The sequence below is a fragment of the Strongylocentrotus purpuratus genome, unplaced genomic scaffold, assembly GCF_000002235.5.
Source record: "Strongylocentrotus purpuratus isolate Spur 01 unplaced genomic scaffold, Spur_5.0 spur5_scaffold_4, whole genome shotgun sequence".
NCBI classification, from domain to species: domain Eukaryota; kingdom Metazoa; phylum Echinodermata; class Echinoidea; order Camarodonta; family Strongylocentrotidae; genus Strongylocentrotus; species Strongylocentrotus purpuratus.
Genome location: NW_022145610.1, coordinates 41,805 through 65,000, shown reverse-complemented (window position 1 = coordinate 65,000; position 23,196 = coordinate 41,805). Strand labels below are relative to the sequence as shown.

The window sequence follows — 23,196 nt, the reverse complement described above, 5'->3', positions numbered from 1 at the left end:
TTATAAGTGTCCTTGTCCGTCTGATAAGTATTCCTGTTCCTTTTTTGATAAGATCCCCTTCCCCTTCTTATAAATCGCCCATTCCACCTCTGATAAATGCTCCTATTAAAATATGATAGGTGTCTTTTTTTTCTTTGTAATAAGTGCCCCCTTCCCCCTCTGATAATTGCCATTATTATTTTGACACATGCCCCTTTTCTTTTCCTAATAAGTGTCTTTTTTCCTTCTGATAAATGCCCCTTTTCCCTTTCTCTCTTAAGTGTGCTCTCCTAGGTTAACGTGACTAAGATCACACCCCTCAAGCTCGCTCGCTATGCTCTCTCTGTAACTTATTTAAAGACTTTACAGTCTTTTATGACGAGATTGTGATTAAAACCTCATCAGGATTGGGTGTGTCCTTTTTAATGCGATCTCATAAATCTTACTTTAACACGTTCGCTTCGCTTGCTCAAAAATGGATATTCAGAGTTTCAGACCATCACACCCAGCTACAAAGTTTGATGCTTAAGCAGTATATTGGACCATGTAAAGAGTGAAACAAATATTAAAATAATTCCTGATAATGTAATAATCACAATGTAGGGGAATATACCAATGTCTAACATCGTATTATTTTCGCTCTGAGGTTTCCCTATCTAAGTGCCCCCTTTTTCCAGAAAGTATCCTTTTGTGATGGTGCCCCTACTTTGAAATACGGTCCGCCGCCCCTCTGTATGTGCGTGTTAGAGGGGGGGGGGGGGGGGGGGTACACTCACACTTCCCCAAAATAGAAGACTATGCACTTTATTGTGTAACAATTCGCATTGTAGGAACGCTGTCGGGAAATTCGTTATTACATTTTGCGAAGTCGCGTAGCAACCGAGTTGGATTTTGTTTTTGTTTTTTTGTAAGCCTACTCTGCATCTAAAAGCACTTTTGATCACACAGGCAAATTGAAGTGTGGCCTTTATTTAATATCCACTTTCCTTTCTTTTCGTCTGGGGATAGGCAGTATTAACCATCATGGAGATAATTTTAATAATTTTTAAAAGGTTATACTGTGTGGCAAAGTGTAGCGACTTGAGGAGAAGAGTTCCATTTTTTAATAGTGAAACTTTGTATTCTTACACCCCAGAGTCTGAAAAGTATCCTACAGAGTATTGTATAATGATCTTAAACTTTCCTTAACCCACTAACTATCGCATTAGCCGGGGAACCGGGGGTGTGGGGCTTCATTCCTGGTACTTTTCAGTAAGTTATACCACATTTTGTAAGTTTGAATATTTGGCTGTAGAATATTTTAGAATGCAAAGTTTCAATATTCCCAATTGAAAATCTGCTTGCTCGATCGCTTCGGTCCCTCGCACAATGCAACAACATGTAAATCACTGCATTCATTAGCCTTGTGCTTTTTTATGACACATAAACCACCTGTTCAGATCGGACCATTTTACATTTACATGGGAACAGGGGCGGCAGAGCAGGGGCGGGCAGGGAGGCACAGTGCCCCAACTATTTCAGGTACCCTAGATTGCCCCTTTTTACGTCGGAAAGGTTTTCCCTTTTACTTCAGATAAGTACCCCTTTTTATTTCGAATAGGTGCCCGTTCCAAATTCCTATAAGTGCTTCTTACCACCTCTGATAAGTGCCCCCTTCATCCGTAATAATTGCCGCTATTCAAGTTTGAGAGGTAAGGTGCCTATTTTACTTTAACAAGGTCCTTTCCTTTTGCAATATGTGCCCCTTCCCCTTCTGATAAGTGCCCCTTTTATCTTTGATGAGTGCTACTGTCACCTCTGATAAGTGCCCCCTTTTATTGTGACACGGGCCTTCTTATTTCTAATAAGTGCCCCTTTCCCTTCTAATAGACATATCTGTTCATTTTTTTAAAGAGCCACTTCCCCCTTCTCATAAATGACCCTTCTGACACCTCTGATAGATGCCTCCATTAACATTTCATAGGTGCCACTTGGCTTCGAAAAGTGTCAATTTCCTTTATAATAAGCGACCCTATTCGTTTCTGGTGAGTGCCCCTTTTCAGGAACAAGAAGTGCCCCTTACCATCTCTGATAAGTGCCAATTCACTTCTTATAATTGCCTTTTTTTCAAATCTGAGAGGTGTCTCTTATATTTTGACGTGTACCTCTTTCCCTGTGTATGCCCCCTTTTAAATTCTTATAAGTGCCCCTAGTCATCTCCGATGATTGCTCCTATTCAAATTTGAGAGGTGCCCCCTTTAACTCTGTAATAAGTGCCCATAATATTTTGACACGTGCCCCATATCCTTTCTAATTTCCTTTGTAATAAGCGCCCCCTTTTCCGTTCTCATTGTATGCCCCATCTTTTATTCACGTAAGTGCCTTTTTCATCTCTGGTCAGTGCCTGTTATTGGTGCGAGAAGTGCCCTATTTTCACCTCTGGTATTTCCCCTTGTAACTTTGACATCGTGCTCTTTTTTATTTGGATTGTGTTTCTTATGATCATGTCCTTAAGGAAATTAGTAACAGGTGTAAAGATGAAGCAACTGGTAATGATCACCAGCTCTTTTTTAACAATACTAATATCTCGAACTCGAATCATTCTGGCTTTCGACCAAAGCATTCTACAACAGTTAATTATTTATTTATTTTAAAATTAGCTGCTATTGGAAGCTCTCAAGAAAGCATGAAATATTTTAGATCCAATTTGACGGATGTTAAGAAGCTGTTCATCTTAATTTTATATCTGATGGTAGGTAGATATGTAAGCGGCTTATACCACATTAACTGTGTAAGAGAAGGTAGCGTATAGCTGAGGCTAGTGAATAAAATATTTCTTCAGCATTACAGGAATCAGTGGCGTAGCTACGGGGGGTGGGGAGGGGGGGGGGCACGAGAACCCTCCCCTATCGAATGGCTAAAAGCAAAAACGAAGATGTGAGAACGAGGGGAGAGATGAAGTATAGGCCTACAAGGAAAAAGAATATGAGGTAATATAAAGAGAAAGATTGCTTGAAAACTCTTTTCAAAGGTTATCATAATTAGTATGTGAATTAGTAATGTCCCTGGGGACAACATGATGATCCTTAAATGAAATCTGTTGTAAGAGGTGCATAATAAGAAATGAGAATTTTAAAGTTAAATATTATTCTTAACAATTTACTCATCCAAGTTCAGTTCATTAATTTTTATGTTATTTGACGATGTTTTTATATAATATTATAGCCTATATTGTTTTTTACATTTGTAAAACATTGCCCAATTCGGCCTTCTAGGCCGCGATGCATTGTTGTTCTTTTATTCTCAATGAAACCATTATCAATTTAATTCAATTCAATAAACGGTTATCGAAAAATGTTTTTGGGTGATGCGACCTGGGTCCTTGTAGTGTAGCGCAGAGGAGAAAAGAAATGGGGATAGGCGGGAGTGAAAGATAAAGGACATACACTGTAAAAAAGAATTTGTTCATTGGTAATTTTTACGTATTTTTTCCATGTAGAATTTACTTGAAAACATTAGTTTTGCCACTTACGCACTAAATTTAAGTCTTGCTAACTCAAACTTTCAATTTAGTAGAACATACGTGGAATATTTAAGTAAAATCAAATACATAATAACTTTAAGTAATTTCAGCTTGTATTAATTTAGTAATTTTAACTCAAAATCAGAAATTATACGTATTACTCAAACAATTTATGTTGATTATTCTTATCTTTTTTAAGTAAGGACCGATGCAGTGCGTAATAGAAATATTTACATAATTTATGAATATTCATTAAGACCAAATTAAACTCTTTTTTAAATAAAACAATTCTTTTTTTGTGGTTGAATGAAAATTTAAGGACTTTAACAATTTACTAATTCATTTAACATGGCTAAGCAAAGATTAGACAATTTTTGATTGTTACCCAGTTCAAAACAAATCAAAACTTGATATTTCAGGAAATTGTCAACCAATTTTTCTTTTAAGATGCTACGATCAAGTATATATAAAATTTGGAGCCTTACAATATGTGTCGAATTAAGCGTATGTAATAGTTTGTGATGGTGGTAGATATATATATATATATATATACGGTTATATCTTAAATAGAAGAAGTGAATGATTAGTGGATATTACTTGTTAGATTAGATGGGTACCAAATCGTGCAATATATATGTAATCCTATCATAGCTTTTTTTGAATTATCTAAAATGATTACAATACTTAAATTATTTACGTTAATGTAACTCGATTTAACTGAGTAAAAATTTATTCAGCAAAATAAGTAAATTCTACTTAAGATGCCGTAGGTAATATTTACTTAATAAAAATAAGGCAATTCTTTTCCTCAATTTTATTGAGTTATTTCGACTATTATTTTTTTTACAGTGTACGGGAAGAAGAGACCGAGAGAAAGTAAACGTGTTATCTCTTAGGTGCTTTAACTAAAAAAGGGTGTAAAACGCTCATGATCTAGTAAACTGAGCCAAAACTATACTGATTAGAATTAAAGCTGTAGGTATCTCAAAATCGACTTGTACTTAATTAATACAGAAAAAAAAGCCCGCAAATTTAAACAAAACAACATCCTTCAATTTATCTATAAATAGAAATTTACTGAATAGGTTATACCGCGAAATGTCTTGGTGTACTAACAAACTTGGTTACTAACATAATTTAGGCATGATTTTTCAACAAAAGTTGTTCTTGACAACATATAAAAAGCATGCCTGAGGCTTGACAAAACTGAGCATCAAGACGTTAAGCATGCAGACTGAATTCCAATAATTGCAGTTCATTCATTAATCACAGGTTAATGGATAAACTCGTCCCCAGGAAAGAAACATCCGTAAAATTGCATATACTATAAGTAAACCGGTCTATTGATATAGAATTGAACTGGTCCAAACACGTTGACATAGTAATAAATCTAATGCAAAGGGATATATGGGTGTAAATAAGACAGGCAAATTAGAAATATGGGTGTGATAAAACGGGCAAAGGAATATGGGTGTAACTAATGGTCGTTTTAATAGAGCGCCATCTAGTGCCGCGCGCGAGGAACCCGACATCGGCCATATGGATTATATGCTGACTCGCTTTGCTGTTAGTATGTACAGTAAACTGTAGTACGGTACATCACGTGTACAGTTGGAGGCTCTTACAATTATTAGCTTCAACGACTAAACTACGGCAAGATTTGGTATAAGTTTAACAGCTGTCCCGTGATTGAGGACTGAATATTCTTCGAAAATGCCTTCGGCCGATACGTAAGCATTAACCAGTATTTATAGCCTACCATCAATTTCATTCGTGTTTCGTTGCGCTTGGCTTGGGCGGTACGAATATGGTGCTTGTCCACACATCTCTATATAGACTCTAGATCTAGATCTACCGGCATACGGTTAAGCTTAAGCGGTTACATTACACAAATTACACATTCTCTTTTCCATTTGGATTTGACAAAACTATTTATCAAACATGTGTCAAATAGGTCTCACCACGGTGACACCTATTTACAAGAATATAACCTTTGTAATAATCAGCTCGTGTGTATGAAAACCCAAGAAAATTTATGAATGGTGAGGGGGGGGGGGGGGGGGGGGGGGGGGTTAGATCAAGGCTTGTGAGACTGAAAGCGTTGAATGTGCTGGTTGATGTGGAGTTTATGATGTTGTCACTTGCACTCGCCACTCAATGATCTTTGTAGAGTATAGAGTGTTTGATCGCTTACCCAATGACGATGTGTTGTGTCCTAAAATCCTTCCCATATAGCATAGACCTACTCCCTAGATCTAGATCTAGGCATAGATTGCACTCATCGCATCCCTATGCAGTCAGTGCATGCGTGCATTGCGCGATCATGCAAAATTGGTCAATGTTTTTATGACCAAGTCGAGATTTAAACCTTTATTTCTTGTGATCCTGAAGGTGATACTCAATGAATGAGGTGTCATATGAAAGAGCAGATTAGTCTCCATATTTTCAAAGGGGCGTCATCTCGGAATTCTAAAAATATCTTGGTAAAAACAGCGATTTAAATGTTGTTTGCAGCCTAGCTCCAAAATTTGACACTTTTTAGAAATGACGTATCGATCGATTATAGTCCCAGTTGTAAGGAATCGATCCATGCATCGATTACAGTTTGAAAATACCTTTTCCCCCATAGTAGGGTGTCTGAACGATTTTTCAATTTTCAATTTGGGATCGTTTTCCACCATTTTTGTTTGATATTTGAATAAAAAATGTTATCAGAATAATACATTTCAAATTTCAAGTCTCACCGATGCTTCTATCAAAAGTTACAGCCCCTCCAACACGCTGGTATATTCATATCATTTTGGTCAAAATCGACGAAAAAGACGTCCACGCAGAGTGATGTTGTTTTGCTAAATTTAGCCAAACAGCTGTATCGCGCGATATGCAAGCGTATGCATATCGTACGCATGCTGCTAAGCCAATCCGCGACTTGCAGCTTGAGCTACGCTGTCTCCGCGACATGTGCGATTGACTAGTATGGTTGGCGTTCGTCGCACAATAAACCCGGAAGTGAATGCACTAGGCTTGGGAGCGAGAGCCGAGTACCCGACTCTAACCGATTCTGAAATACAGAACCGAGGAGTCGACTCCAATCTCTAGAGAGTCGATTACTCGAGCACGTCGGTTCCGAGAAAAGGAGACTCGGTTCCAAGATAAGAACCGAGTCTTTGGCGCTGGAGTCGTCTCCACAGCACCAAAATTCAAAGAGATACTTTGCAAAAGTGAACGAAGGAACATTGCCCGAACGAATTGGTGTCGATTCCACAGCACAGAGAATGAACAAAATCAGCTCTGTCAAAGTAGAATGCATGCGAGCGATGGGCGCACTAGCTAGCAGCATGCTGTTTTGATACACACATTTGTGTGTGTACCTCCTTCGTAGTACTGTGCATCAGAGTGAGATGTGTGTGCTATGCGATGTTTATACTGCTGCATGTTGTCTGTAACAGCCCCCCCCCCCAGCTGAACGTTTGACCTTTGGTAAATTGCGCAAGAGTCTTGGAACAATGGCCCCATTTTCTCTCCTCTTGGAGCGTGTGATCAAGGAGTTGATTCATGTTTTCTCTCGTGCGCAAACTGATTTATGTGACTTTGTGTTTGCTCTCTCTCTCTCTCTCTCTCTACCCCTAGTCTCCCCTTCCCCTAGACATCAGACGTTTAGTTTTCTTCCTCAAATAAACTAAATCACACAACTCACAATTTCCTCCTCCTTTCTCTCCCTTGAATTCTCCTCATCAAGTTTTATTCTTCTTAAAAATAAGTTTGACAGGTCTACAATTTTTATGTACATTCCCCCACCCCCTATATCTTGTTTCCTTCAGTTATTTTGTTTTCCTTACAAGAATAAATGCGGCAGGTCAACATCTCCCCTTCTCCCTTTCTCTCCCCCTCTAGCATCCCCTTCTGTTATTATTTTTGTCTCAAGAATAAGTTTTGCAGATCTACATCTCTCTGTCTTGTGTTCTTTTTGGGGGTATTTAAACAAATAAGAATAATTCAGGCAAGTCAAGTGTCCCCTCTCGCTGTGGCATTAGCGCAATCTCTAATAGTGGCTGAAAATGCAGACTATTTATTCTGAAACCAAGATCTAGCGCTGTTATCTGTTGTTTAGAAAGCACGTGGTTAGTAGTAACCATGGGAATGGAGTGCCACGAGCTGGGGCTGGGGTCATTAAAGTTTTTGGGTGGCATTGGGCGGGCGGGCGGGCGGCCATGTGAGCATGAGTTACACTTTATAGCTCTCAGATAAAGGTTGGTCCCTGGGAGGAGAGCCAGCGGACCAGGCATGTTTCGGATACATTCCATTTATTTTAGGCAGCGAATCAGAATCTTTAGTTTTACATAATGGATTGTTTACCGTAATATTGGAAATAATTGTTCTGCATTTCTTACACTTTAGCAGTGTAAGTACGAGTTTATTATTCCATCATTCTATGTTGAAGTTTAGAATTTAAATAAGACCTAACATGTTTTTGTTTGTTTACATTGTTGCCAAGTTGCCATGAGTTATTAAATAATTAATTACTTTATTAGCAGTGGTCATGTTTTTTTCTCGATTTGATCGAAAGTAGTAAAATAAATCATTTCATAACTGTTTATGAAGGTCTGCACTTTGATCTTCTTTATATATTGTTTGCATGTAATTGTAGAGATATCATGAGACGAAACAGATATAAACAAAACATCAATTTACACACACAAGTCACACATACATTCATACTTTTGATACTCATTTTTAAAAGTAAAGTTTTCCAAAAAAAATATCTCAGAAAATCATCTGTTGCTATCGGTGCCACTGCTGAGTGGAGCCGACATGCACAGTACATAACATACAGTGTGTAAACACCTCCCTGGTGTGTGTGTGTGTGTGTAGCCTTTACAGCATTGTGGCTTCAATTACATGTACTGTATATGGCAGCCAGCGGGAGTCGATTCCACTTGGAACCGAGGCCGAGAGTGGGAACCGGAGTCGGTTCTCATCAACAAGGGAACCGCCCAAGCCTAGAATGCACGTTATAGTCAATGGCAATATCGCGGAGACAACGCGTGTATTCACTTCCGGGTTTATCGAGGGAATTGCCAACCATAATTTCAGTCACTATAATGTGTAATTGAATTTGGGGTTTCGTTCGTGCGCGGAGATGTTACGCGATGTAACCATGGTTTGGACTGAGCGGAGCGCACGCCCCCTAATTAGCTGATCCACCAAATAGCGAGAAGGGTATTTTTAAACTGTTATCAGTTGTGATCCCTGGGGGCTAGCGAAAATATAATCACATAGAATTGTTCCTTAGGACTGGGACTACTTATCGATCGGGGCGTCATATCTCAAAAGTGACAAACCTCAGAGTTAGCCAGGACACAATGTTTAAATTGCTGTTTTGACCAAGATATTTTTAGAATTTCGGGGGCTACGCCCCTTTGGAAATATTGGAATTCACCTGCTCTTTCATATGACACCTCATTCATTGATTATCACCTTCAGGATCACAACTGATAAAGGTTTGAATCTCGATTTGAAAAAAAAAAATTGACTTTTTTTGCATGGTCGCGCAATGCACGTAGGCTGCATAGGGATGCGTGTAATCTCTATGGGAAGAATTTTAGCACACAACATCGGGTGCGCGATCAGACACCCTACCCATAGTCTATGTCTTTTTCGTCTATTCTGACAAAAAATGGATGAATATTGCCTAGATTTTGAGGGGCTGTATCTTTTGATAGAAACATTGATGAGTCTTGAAATGTTACTTTACTTTGGTTTACTTTGGTGTCGAGGCTTGAAGCTTCAGCTTATGTGCCCCTCTTTACTGCATTGGATTCGCGTTGGTATGGGTGGTGTTTCAGCGGATGGTGCTTCCAATTATTTTGAAGTTCTGACTTGAATTTATTGATTGATGAGGCATTTATGGCAATTTCAGGAAGGTTATTCCAATTATTAATGCTCCGCCCTGAAAATGACATCTGCCTCATCTTAGATTTGCAGCGGGGCTTCCTTATTTTGAGCCTGTGTCCACTTGTTCTGGATTCTTTGATGATTTCAAATATGTCATTCCTCTCTACTGCCTCCAATCCATGCATGATCTTGTATATTTGAAGAAGATCAGCCCTCTGTCTACGGTACTCTAGTGATGGTAGTTTGAGTGTCTTAAGTCTTTCTTCATAGCTTAGATGCTTCACATCTGGGATGAGTCGCGTAGCACGTTGCTGGACCTTTTCCAATAGATCTTGATCCTTTAGGTACGTTGGTCTCCAGACTGCATTGCAATATTCAAGTGTTGGGCGTACTATGGTCTTATATAGTTGTAGCATGCCACTGGATCCAAGGGATGAAAAAGAACGTTTTATGATTCCTAACTTGATATTGGCTCTTTTGGAGACATCAGCTACATGGGCGCAGAAAGACAGATCTGAGTCAAATAATACCCCCAGATCCTTTTCTCCCATTCCTTCGTCCGTTGTCACATCTTTTCTCCCATCGGGGCATTCCATAGTGTAGGCGAACTTCTTGTTCCTCTTTCCATAGTGTATCACTTTGCACTTTCCTTCGTTGAACGGTAGCTGCCAGTTACTTGACCATTGAACGATGTCATTTAAGTCCTGTTGGAGTAGCTTAGCATCCTCTTTATTGTCTACAACCCTGTATCGTTTTGTGTCATCAGCAAATAGTTTCGCTGTAGAATTCTGGGCAACAGATGGTAGGTCATTAATGTAGATATTGAACAAGACTGGACCGAGGACACTTCCTTGCGGTATGCCACTTTGAAATGTATTATTCTGATTACTGGTAATGTTTTTTTTCAAATTTCTAACCATTATAGTGAAAAACAATCCCAAATGGAAAATTGAAAAATCGTTCAGACACCCTATTAATAGCACTCCATCAAAGCATAGAGAGTCAATACTAATGTGTATTGACCTCTAGCACTGCACTATGTGTTAATAGGCAGCATTTGCACACATGAATAGTCAATACACTCTTAATACGCAAATGCACACAATCATGCCGATGTGGCTGATCGGCAAGTTTGACAGTAGACTTACAATTTGAATTTTTAAATTATTTTTTCTAACATCGGTAAGTTAAAAAAAATGTATTTTACTGCTATTTAGGTGTCATCAATTGTCACTTGAGTACTGATTTTGAGTGAACTCAGTTGAGTTTTGTACAGTGCCACGATCAGTGGTGTTTAAAATGTTGAGAATCAATAGCACAGCTTTTAATACACAGCCAGGATAGTAATGCAGCTATGTGTGATTAATAGTACCGGTAGACTAGTAGATGAGAATAAGTTCAGTATGTGCTCTGATATGATGCTGTTTGTCACTTGATGCTGTTTGTCACTTTTAGTTGTATGTCTTTGATAATTGTGGAAGGTTATATATTCTTTATATTTTGAATCCAGTTTTGAAAAATCTATTCTGTTTAAAAAATAAGAAGTGAATTCATCCCCAGTGTTTTCCTTCTCAAACGTGGGGGTTATATTCAAGATTGCAAACATGATCATGTGACATAATACATGTTAGAAGAAAAAAACACTTGAAGTTTACTATTTTAAAAGCAAAAAGGACTTTTAAAAATTGCACCTGAGCATAGCAAGATTTTCATTTTCATATTTATTAGTGGAATGGTGAATAACTGGAATTGTAAGGGTTACCCTAACAGAGTTACCTTTGACTGTACACACTACTGCGACGTGTAGTCGAATGCTCGAGTACCCGCACGGTTGACAACTACTCGGGTACGATTTTTCGTACCCGAATATTCGGCCGCCAAAAAAAAAAAAAAAAAAAAAAAAAAAATTGTCCAGGCCGACGCTAACCCGTGCCTGGGTGAGCGGCGGCGGCAGCTGGCATGGTACCGTCGGTAATAATGTTTCCAAACTCAAGCACTGTCAAACTCACCACTCAGAAACTGGGACCAAATGTCTGGATTTCTGTTTGGACTTGGAGGAAAATGGATTATTCTTCCATCTTTGGTTTTTAAAACAGCATTGTTTACTGTTATTTTTATTATTAAATCGGCGCCTTCAACTGCAACTCGAAGTAAAATTGCATGCGTTTTCTGCAACAGAACTGGCATATTGCTATGGTGGTGGCAAAAAAAAAAAAAAAATCGAAAAAAAAGAATCAAAACAATTAAAAAAAAAAAAAAAATTATAAAAAAACATGGTGTCCGAATATTTGAGTATTCGCTTGTAGGAGTGTACTCTGGTACCTCATTAAACTGTTGTGCACAGCCTTATAAGAGCCATAGTACTAGTAGTAGTGTTACTTCATTTCATGCTTTGCTTCTTATTTCACAGATCTAAACCTATAAGCTGGGCAGACCAGGTAGAGGAAGGAGATCTCAGTAAGTTGATCACTGTTAATCAAATTATCTTTTCTCTTAGTAAGTTGTTAAAGGCACACTGTCCTACTTGTAGCTACTTGCTCCCTCTATATAGAAAACTTCCCCAATCGGTGCCTGTTGGTCCCCCATGATCCTCTTTTTCTTATGTTAAATGAGAGCTGAGTTAATGAGATAGCCACCTTGCTGGCTTGCTGGGTGGTCTAATCCCTTCTAGATGAAGTAGTAAAGCCTGCCTTTAAATGCCATTTTATATAGGACTATAATCTACACTCAGTCTCAAGACCAGTCTCTCTTTCAGGACTTGGACTGCAAGGACTCAAGTCTCAAACTTTGAGCTATTTAACTGTATTATTTTCAAGCCTCCCAAATCCATAAAATGGAAGAAAATTCATTACCTGTATCCCTTTAAATTGACCAATTGATATTTTACATTACTGGTATTCACAGAATTAGTGCATCACTTTTTGGAGATCAATAGATTGCACGTTTATAAGCCTTACAAGTCATTCATTTTCTACAAAGTGACATTACAAATAGACTTTGCACTGCAAGTTTTGTTCTTCTTCATTGACTTGGAAATAATTTTTTGTCTTTTTATTATTATGTATTTTACCGTCAGTCTATAATATGTTAATTATTTGCATACTTTTATCCCTATCTTTCCCATTTGAATTAATTTTACTAGGGAGTATCCCACCTCCAGAGGAATTGTTGGAAGGAGATTTTAAGAAGTTGATTGAGTACAAAAGGGATGAAGACAACAACAAGTTGATACAGGTACACAAATTATACAACTGTAGTTTGTTTACAATTTTTTTTCAAAATGTGAAATCACCAATCCTTTAAATGTCTTCATTATTATTTGATATTTAGAGTTGTAATTCATGTTCAGACAACAATTTTGTCATGTTTGTGCACAGGATCCATACCTGTTATGTTGAAAACCGTTTGTTGAATTATGTTGAATGCAGCGTGATGTGCCATCAGTGTAGAGGTACATGTAAAGGTACGATAGTCAAGTGGTCATTCTTGACTGAAGATGATTACATCATACATGTAGGTTCAGGTCAAACATGTGCAACCAGGTCCTCTGGCAATGACATTAATCTACATTTGCTACCCCATGCCAAGGAAAATAATATGGGAGCCAGTTGCAGCAAAGAAGCAATCTAATTGAACAGGCCGTGTTCCTTCCAGTGACCATGTGGAAGGAGTACTCCAAAGGGAGTGGAGATGCTGCATAATTGAATAAATCTGATGATGATCATAAATATATATTTGCAAGGAACTGTAAAGAGATGTGTTATGTTTTGTTTATTAATGATATAACATGTATAATCCATCTCAAGGTGCTTGTGAATAGTAATAGTTAAGTGTACATGTAACTAGCACTTGAAGCATTTCAAGAATTTTCTCCTACCAGGGTTGAAACAGCCAGCTTAAAACGGATATTTGTTGTGGTCGGATCATCAAAAAGTGACAAAAACCTTTAGATAGATGATCCTACACAAAAGGCAAATTAACAAAAGAATCAAATAACGAGCCTCGTCTGAGGATGTGTAGAAATCTTGCCATTTCAGAAGTGACCCGTCTTACAAAACAAACATGATTTTCTGAATTATCATTTTTATATTTTCTAACCTTTTTTCACTCTGTCAGATTACACGGACTTTCAAGATCGAGAAGAGGAAAGCATCAAAGTCAGTAGCTCATAGGAAGGTATAAACACTGTTTTATCTTTATGAAACATTTAATACATGTACATGGTGAAGTTAAAAACAAAAAACAATTTGCTGTGCAGTATTTTATTTGCTTACCGGCGTATATGACAAATTATATGATTTTTTTAAACGTTCAGTGCAGTGAGGTGTCATCTATTGGCCAGACACTTTACTTATCAAAGTAGATTTCATGTCAATTGCACAGTTATTTCATGTTGTTGCTGTGAAAATTGTAAGCCTCTACAGTAGGTTTCAATAGAACCAGGGGGGTGTTTCATAAAGCTGTTCGTAAAGTTACGCATGACTTTACGAACGACTTGTATATGAAGTGCCAGATAGGATGCCCAAAGTTTTTTCTGATATTTCCAATAACCTCAATTAAATTATGGCAAAAATATGATTTGCATTAAACATGTTAGTTATAATAAGAATGTTAATCTACATCTGCACAGTTCAACTTAATAAATAATAATCAATAATAATTGAGCATCCCATTTAGCTTTTCATAAACAAGTCGTTCGTAAAGTCATGCGTAACTTTACGAACTCTTTATGAAACACCACCCTGTTGTTACATGTATGTATACATGTGTACTGTGATATCTTTGTACCAGGCCTTGACGATGGTTGCCTAGGCCTGTCATGGATGTGAAAAAAGATCTTGACATACTAATCATTGTCCAATGTTTTCATTACCATTTCAATGTATTTCTAGTTTTATTTTAACTGGAATGTATTAGAATTATTTGGAAGTTTTTTTTTTGTTGTTGTTGTTGTTGGAATTTTACCCTTTTTTTGTAGTCATTGGTTTTCAAATAGATGTACAGGCTCATAAATGTTACTAAATCATAACAAGTTTTTGATTGATCAAAGGTCTTCCTCTTGAGGAGAGCATACATTGTTCAGGCAGAGTTTTTTTAAATTTTTTTTTGTGTTAACCAATATTCTCAGAAAATATTGAGCATCAAAGGCTGTCCAATTTACATGTACATGATATTTTGTATCAATATTTGCTACCAGCATTAGTGAATGTTAGATGACAGGCATATTATCTTATGACTCTTTGTTTCAATTTTCCAGCAATGGGCAAAGTATGGGAAATCCGCCAGTGATCCACCCGGTCCCAATCCAGGTACTACTGCTATCGTGCATGATGAGGTCTTCATGAGCTTTATCTCAAGCAAAGATGTGAGTACCTCTAAGTTTACTCTTACCCTAACCCTACTGCTATCGTGCATAACGAGGTCTTCATGAGCTTCATCTCAAGCAAAGATGTGAGTACCTCTAGTCTTATTATAAACCCTTACCCTAACCCTAACCCTACTGCTATCGTGCATGACGAGGTCTTCATGAGCTTCATCTCAAGCAAAGATGTGAGTACCTCTAGTCTTATTGTAAACCCTTACCCTAACCCTAACCCTACTGCTATCGTGCATGAGGAGGTCTTCATGAGCTTCATCTCAAGCAAAGATGTGAGTACCTCTAGTCTTATTGTAAACCCTTACCCTAACCCTAACCCTAACCCTACTGCTATCGTGCATGACGAGGTCTTCATGAGCTTCATCTCAAGCAAAGATGTGAGTACCTCTAGTCTTATTGTAAACCCTTACCCTAACCCTAACCCTACTGCTATCGTGCATGACGAGGTCTTCATGAGCTTCATCTCAAGCAAAGATGTGAGTACCTCTAGTCTTATTGTAAACCCTTACCCTAACCCTACTGCTATCGTGCATGATGAGGTCTTCATGAGCTTCATCTCAAGCAAAGATGTGAGTACCTCTAGTCTTATTGTAAACCCTTACCCTAACCCTAACCCTAACCCTACTGCTATCGTGCATGACGAGGTCTTCATGAGCTTCATCTGAAGCAAAGATGTGAGTACCTCTAGTCTTATTGTAAACCCTTACCCTAACCCTAACCCTAACCCTACTGCTATCGTGCATGACGAGGTCTTCATGAGCTTCATCTGAAGCAAAGATGTGAGTACCTCTAGTCTTATTGTAAACCCTTACCCTAACCCTAACCCTACTGCTATCGTGCATGATGAGGTCTTCATGAGCTTCATCTCAAGCAAAGATGTGAGTACCTCTAGTCTACTCTTAAAAGCTCTTCAGGAAAAGGGCAAATTCCAGTTTTATCAAATATCTCTCGCCTTACTTTATAGTATTTATAATATTAAGGCTTTTAATACCCCATTGTAGTAGTGGGACATTTCTAATGTTCGAAAATTCCTTGCAAAATATATTCTTATATTTTATTTTATTACATGCTCTTCGACCCTTGTTCTAATATTTCAGTTAAAGGACAATTTAACCATTGAATTTGATGACAACAAAAGAAATCAAAAAGAAAGATTAAATATCTATATAAAGTGATTATATCCTCTCACATCATATAAAGATTATTAAACAATAGGGTAAACAATTTGTATTCTGTACTTTATATTTTTGGTAGCTTACAAATACATGAGGCTTGTGGGCCGCTTATTAAGAGCTAGGGGCCTTCAAGAATTGTAAATGTATGAGTGCTCTCATTAGCAGGTTTTCTTTGTTTTATTGTGTTGAAAACTCACTTAAAAAACTATCAAGAAATATTTCAAATGATGATAAAACATGTATAACTGCTTTGTTTGTTAGAATGAGAACCAACCGTCAACAGAAGATCAGCTGGAGAAGCTGAAAGCCAAGCGTATTATGGTGTGCCGTGTATGCAAGGGTGACCATTGGACTACAAAGTGCCCCTACAAGGAGTCTCTTGAGCCCCTCCAACGAGAGCTCCTTGGTACAGGAGAGACAGCAGGAGCAACGGATGGTGATACAGGGAGTGCTAATCCAGAAGAATCTAACCCTGGTCCAGGAGGAGGAAGCTCTGTGGGCAAGTACATTCCTCCTGGTGCTAGGGATGGAGGAAAGAGAAGAGGAGAAACCATGGCAGCTAGAAGAGGTATGTAGCTAGTACAACCATCATGAACACCTGTTAATCTCTCTTTCTTTGAAAAATGGATAACTCAGATTTCTAACAATAATTTTAACCTATCATTTTATTTCAGGGATAGTCAATAAGTAATGGAACGGAAAGCACCCAGTGGTAAAATGTGCCCACACTATTTTGACCAAAACAGTAAATACTGGAAAGTATACTCTAAAAATAAATTACAATAATTCAGTAAATAATGTGTAGATTGTTAGGCAAAGATAAGGTCTAAGCACAGAGGGCAATGACATTGTGGCTTTAGTAATGAGGGGGTCATCCAACTGATTGGAGTAATGAATGAAGGGCTACACTTTGGCTTCCAGATGGTGTTGAAGCTATAGATAAGGTGTACCATTTTTTAAATTGGCAAGGAGAAAACAGTTTACTTTTTTTCAGATTAACAGGGTAGAAAAGGTAGAAAATCTGAAAACAACATATTTACCAGTATTTCCCCAAATTTCCAACTATTATTTACATCAGGCCTCGGACCTGTGCATTTAATTCACAAACTTTTGCCTAAAATTACAGCCATGAAAACAGGCAATATTTCCCTGTGTACTAGTTCATTTTGGAAAATCCCCTAATTTTTACATGTACAATGACCACAACAAATATAATCCATATTTGTTATCTTCTCTATGTGTGCAGTAACACACAATGGGTATGTGTTTAATGAACACAAGGTAACATTGGATGCAGTAACAAACTACCTGTACATCATCATCGTTTAGCTCAGATTAGATACATGATGAGAAGAGCATGGAGCTACAGGGAGGAGCCCACTGGAAAACAGATGTGTTTGAAATGCTTATCAAAGCATATACCTGATTTAAATTACATTGATAAAATCGGCTAGCTGAAGCAGCTATATGTATATAATAAAACTGTCATTATTGATAAGATGAAGGAGCTTTAAAACAAATCTTTCATTATTATAATTATCATTTTTAGATGAGGCAGCAACCATACGAGTGACTAACCTCTCTGAAGACACCAGAGAGAGTGATCTCCAAGATCTATTCAGACCTTTTGGAGCCATCCAGAGAATATACCTGGCTCAAGACAAAATCACTGGACATTCAAAGGTACACACTCTTCATAACTAGTTAGAGAAAAATGTCATGCACGTCAAGGACTTGTGTTGTCACTCTTGGGGGATGGGGGGGGGGGGGGGGGCAGGAGGGTTTGATCCATCCCTCCAAATAAGGTCTTCCTTAGCTGTATTTCATATCAAATAGCATAGCAAAAAGAAAGTTAAAGACTTCCTGTCTGTCAAATAAAGAAAAAAAAATGGCTGTAACTAAGAGATTAATATAAAAATGAATGAACAAATCTGAGATTACAAGCGGATTCAGAATACTGAAATGAAATATTTTAGAGATAAAAGTGTGCTTAGAATACTTCTCCTTGGTTTTAACTTTGCTATTGCCACTTCTTAGTATCATTAGAGAAAATGAACCTGAAACTTAGTATATCAGGGCAATATGATTTGATTTTAGGGTAATTGAGTGAAACGTTAGATCATTGATCTCAATAGTTCAAGTGTCTTTGAGCCATGAATCTTGAACGAGAAACTTGGTCCTTAGAGGGACATGACTTAATATCTTGGGGTAAGTTGCTAAAGGACGAAAGTCACAAAGAAAAGGTTGATCAGTGCTAATTAGTTTTTGGTTGGTACATGAAACACAGTGTCATGAAAAACATTGATGGATGTAAATCAACTAGAATGCATCATCATAGATAGGGAGGTAAAATAAACCGAGTTTCAAATGAGCATGTCTGCATTAACACTAACAAAATGTTTTTTCTTAATTCACCATTCCACAGGGTTTTGCCTTCATCAACTTCTACTTGCGTGAAAGTGCAGCCAAAGCAATCCAATGTTTGTCTGGCTTTGGGTATGATCACCTGATCTTGAAGGTAGAATGGGCCAAGTAAGTGTGTCATTCAACTACTCTCTATGTCTCTCTTTCTAATATCCTTTTCATCTTTACAAATGTAATCTTTAGATTAAATATTCTGTTAGTGCTTGGGTACTTACAGTTAAAGGGATCGTTTAACAATGTTAAATCTGAGATACACGGCCCTACGTGTATTGAATACGTGAATATTGAAACCCTAAAAAAAATCGCACTTCAAAATGATCAAGAAGTGCCTCAAAAAAGTAAAAAATCTTTGAGTGACCGGTTTTACCATACTCGTTTTCCCCAATAGACTGTAGTGTTATGAAACGGTTTTCAAAATTTGTAATTTCAGTCATAAATATCTTGATAATCAGACAGGCGATCGGCTTGTAAAAGTCATGGGGTTCCTGACTGACCTAAAGGTTTATAATTATCATTGCAGCTTGAGCTAAATCCCGGATTTTGTTTCAGAATCTGAGACAAAGTTACCGGATCCCTTTAATGTGCTAATCAAGTAGTAGTTGTTGTTCCTTTTTAGTTTCTTGCTTGAATATTATGAAGTGAGTTTGGATACTGTTTAGGCTAAGAGCCTGTTGGCCTCTTAAGCCATTAGTCTCACTTGCTGTCAGTCTCTAGAACCATCAGACAACTTTTCACAAGGCTCAGAAGGAGAAAGATTTATGGCGCAAGACATTTTGTCAATATATTCTCCACTGTCATTATACAATTATACTTCTGTATTGATAGTTTGATTGTAATTATACAAGATTGTAATTATACAAACCAATTAACATAGATGGTTTATGTAGTGTAAAGTAAAAACCATGTCCTTTCAGATAATAATCTTATTTAGTAAATATAGTATCAATTAAAAAATGAATCTTTTCTGGGCCTGTTTTAATAATGGCAGTTTAAATATATGTCAATAGGACTTGTAATGTTAAGACTTCTTTATTAATTCATCATTATAATCAGTGTTTTTCTATGCTATGATATAGATAGATATAACCAATATGATATATGGTGCTTGAATATTTCAATTATTTTTTATTTCTATCCCACAGGCCATCTGGACATACCACCTAAGAAGTTATCACAACCTGTCATCTTTGAATAGCAATTTCATCAACACACATATTCTACAAACATCCACCAAAACAATCTAATTTTAATGAACATCACATACATCGTCGCTGTTTTCACGAAGTGACGGTAGTGAAAAAAATTGCATTCACTTTGCGTTACGATTTTCCTCACTACCGTCACTTTGTGAAAATAGGGACGACATGATTAATTATCTATATTTTACACCAGTGTGTTTTTGGCAGCATTTACTCATGGCCTGTTATTTTGTGCTCATAATTATTTAGTCTACTGTAAATCAGTTTCAAGTTATTTGTCATATTCATATTTATCCTTGAGCTCCTATTAGATTTCCTCTAGATACCACATTTCTTCAAGCAGTATAAAAAGCTTGAAAGGCTATTCAATAAACAAGGTAAATCTGTAAAAACTTTTTGACCTGTGCTATTGTAATAGTTTTCATCATCTACTACTCAGAGGATAGTTATAATTAAAAACTAAAATAATCCCTCATTTTCTAGACATACATGGTTAAACAAATTTCCAAATTTAATTTAATTGGTAATGAGGAGTAATGGCTTACCAAGGGCACTAGTGCGTCGACCTGGTTTTGAACCCATGACCTCCTGGTTCCAAGACCACTGCTCTACCAAGGAGCCATCACACCAAAATAATAACATTTATCCTGCCCCTTGATTTTTCCTCATTGTCAGGATTTTGTAAGTGTTTTAATCATTAAATGAATTTGGTTTAAAAGGCCTACTACATTTCCTGTGCAGCAGACCAGCTGCGAGCAGGGATTTAATACATGTTCTTGCTTTGTTTTAAGAATGGATTATTAGAGCAGCTAACTTGTATGTCTTGTATTTAGTGAAAGATGAATGGACCACTTTGTAGATAGCTGCTGTACAAATGACCCCCCAATATGGGTTGGGGGTAGTTGAACACAATAGCTGTGCTCATTGGTACTATGAACTAATATATTGGTCTGGCTAAGGCCATTCATGTTGTGCACAAACTATTCATGTGCATGAGAAACACGGTTTTAAGAATGCATGGAGAAATTTTAAAGTTAGTAATACAATATATCTGTTGTATCTTACCAAAATTACTAAATAAGTAAATAGAAAAAGAGATTCACTTGTAATTGCATTAAAATTTTCCAAACAAAACAAGGAAAGTTACTGCAGAGCTTATCAGCAAGTTAAAAAGAAATTCTTTGGAAGTATTGTATGCCAAGCAGCAATTGTTGTGCCTCCTTAGTAATCAGTAAATTAATGTATCAAAGATGTGATCAATCACCTGTAATTAGCTGCACACCCCACCCAAACAAACATAGACACACCATTGCAGGGGTGTGTCTTTACTGTACACTTTCTATTTTTCAAAATCTCAATCATGTCAGGGATGCAGTACAGTACATAGAATGAATGAACCTTATATCTTGTTAGAGGAGATAGAGAGAGCAATGTCAGTTTCCAACTTTCCTTTACTTCATGTATTACTTTGGTTCCATACCTCATTGTCTCATTCAGTTAAACATGCTGTAACCCAAAGTACATGAAAGAAAACCAGTCAGATATTCCAGAGGTCATTCCGGAATCCGAATCATTATTCTACTGGACCCAAGATTGTAGCCATTCTCCTGATAATTCAAAGCCTGAGCTATTTCTAAGAGGTTCTTCCGGACATATATCTTCATGTATCTGGTGTCTTGCAAGATCCCATGCTTCCCTAAAGATGTTTCCGTTGTTGATGCCATCGTTGATGAAGCATGGTTTTGCTGTGGTAATTTGATCAGTGCCCATCAAATCCGGGATTATGTACACACATGATGATATGTAGCAATGGGAAAGAATCAGTAGGTTGTAAGTTAACCAGAAATTAAGGTTTGATAAACAATTTCGATGGGTGAACACTTTTTCTTGCTTATTGTTCAAGTGGGTTTTTACCAAGTTACCTAAATTGACCATTGTGCAGCCAACGATGAAACATCTTATAAATATTTTACCAGAAACGTGGATAAAATACTCTGAACGTGCATATTAACAATTCAATCTTAAAACAATAGACAGTCATAAAAGTGTAAACTATTTTCTGGCTCGCACTGTATATTGTCTGGAAATATCCAAAAACACGATGTTCTTTGAAAAGGTATTTAAATTGTGTGTATCAAAACATTGTATCACTTCTGTTGTGTAAGCATGATCAATCAAAAAGATGTTTAAAATAATTATAGTTGAATTGTCCATAAATTCCTCTTAAACTGCTTGAAAAATTACATGTACATTGAAATTGTGTTTTCTGTATTGCCTTGTAAAGAAAATGTTTAAATCAAGTAAGAATTTTTTTAAAACATCACATTAGTCATGGATGAATGAGTGTTGGAATGAATGTGTCAACGACCAGGAAAGTGTTGAAAATGAATAATGTGTGTACCCTAAATATATGTATCATGTTGTTTGGGAGGTTTGAAGTTGAAGGGGCAGGGGGGGGGGGGGGGGATGATGATGTGTTTTGGGCTGCAGATCATCCGATCACTAGGCAACAGTGTCCACAGTTAAATTTATTGAAATTACAAGGCTGTCTTACTAGGGCAATCCAACCCATGTAATAATCAGAGAAACAGAATGGCAAAAGTCTGAAATAAATCTGACAAATAATAAGAAAGTTATGAATGTTTGAAATATAAAACCACTAAGTCTATGGGCAATTTGGTTAGTGGATTGTGACGTCGCCAATAACTCTCCCATTTGCTGTGTACAAGTGCCTCCTCCCTTGGTGCACTACTAAAAATATAATATGGATATTATTTTCGGTCCTCTAAAGAAATTACACCCTCGTGAGTCATACATTTTTGAAAAATTAACATTTTAGTCATTTTGTGGGAAAGTTGTCCTCTACTAAATAACATGCATTCGTGATTCAGCCAATTTGAAGAGGGGGTACCTAGAGTGATTACAACTTCTAAAAAATTCTTTACTTTCTCATTTCTTGCCTGATTTCATTCTAACGTTTGCTATCTGTGCTTTCCTCTAGAAGACTATCAAAATTGGATTTCCTTTTAATTTAACAATATTTTTACACAATTCTGCAAATTAAATTCATAAATATAGAAGTCCAACCTGATATCTTCTTCCTTTTTGAGTACAGACCTCTTTACAGAGTATTATCGTACTATACTGGGGTGTGTGCAGGTGGACCACTACACCAGGGTTCCCCCTTACTCTTCTACAAATAGTGCAGTGGGTTCTTAACGTGCAAAGGTAGTGACTCTTCTCTACATGGGGCCTCAATTTAACATCCTATCCGAGGGACGGAAATTAAGTTGATTTTGGGGGTGTTTGCCATGCAAACACCTGAAAATGTTGAAAAAACAGACCCATTTTTAATGGTGTTTTTGCTAAAAATGGGACCCATGTTTAGGCATTTTTGTGTGAAAAAGTGGCCCATGAGAGCGGCACACCCTTGTATGTCCTATTATGTGAGTATCCCCCCCCCCCCTCCGGAGTTACTGTCATCTCCCTGGTCTAACATAATTCCCAGTTTGTCTCGTGCCCATTTTGCCCATCACCATATCCATCATAAGGCCTAAAATAAAAAATTGTTGTATTGCCCTTTGCGACCGACCCAATCTATGGTCGGCATTTAATTTTTTTGTAAACCGTTTTTTAAACCGTTTT

The 23,196-nt window shown here is 37.3% G+C and overlaps 1 protein-coding gene across 2 annotated transcripts; it reads left to right on the top strand.

Annotated features, from left to right (window-relative positions):
* The first annotated feature begins 5,045 nt into the window (after positions 1-5,045).
* LOC586718 (eukaryotic translation initiation factor 3 subunit G) lies at positions 5,046-21,794 on the top strand. 2 transcript variants are annotated; one of them, XM_030997449.1, is made up of 10 exons: positions 5,046-5,211; positions 11,787-11,833; positions 12,519-12,610; positions 13,493-13,552; positions 14,634-14,711; positions 14,897-15,322; positions 16,190-16,496; positions 17,478-17,611; positions 18,354-18,460; positions 19,495-21,794. In XM_030997449.1, the coding sequence occupies exons 1-10, from the start codon at positions 5,195-5,197 to the stop codon at positions 19,514-19,516; spliced, it is 1,290 nt and encodes a 429-aa protein (XP_030853309.1). In that variant the 5' UTR covers positions 5,046-5,194; the 3' UTR covers positions 19,517-21,794. The 2 variants fall into 2 exon arrangements, with proteins under 2 accessions (XP_030853309.1, XP_791582.2); XM_786489.5 differs by lacking the exon at positions 14,897-15,322 and having other exon boundaries at positions 5,049-5,211; positions 14,634-14,741.
* Positions 21,795-23,196: the final 1,402 nt, after the last annotated feature.

Coding starts and splice junctions, on each gene's coding strand:
- LOC586718 (XM_030997449.1), top strand. Junction 12,611..13,492: donor ACAACAACAAGTTGATACAG/GTACACAAATTA, acceptor TCACTCTGTCAG/ATTACACGGACTTTCAAGAT. Junction 17,612..18,353: donor AAATCACTGGACATTCAAAG/GTACACACTCTT, acceptor ACCATTCCACAG/GGTTTTGCCTTCATCAACTT.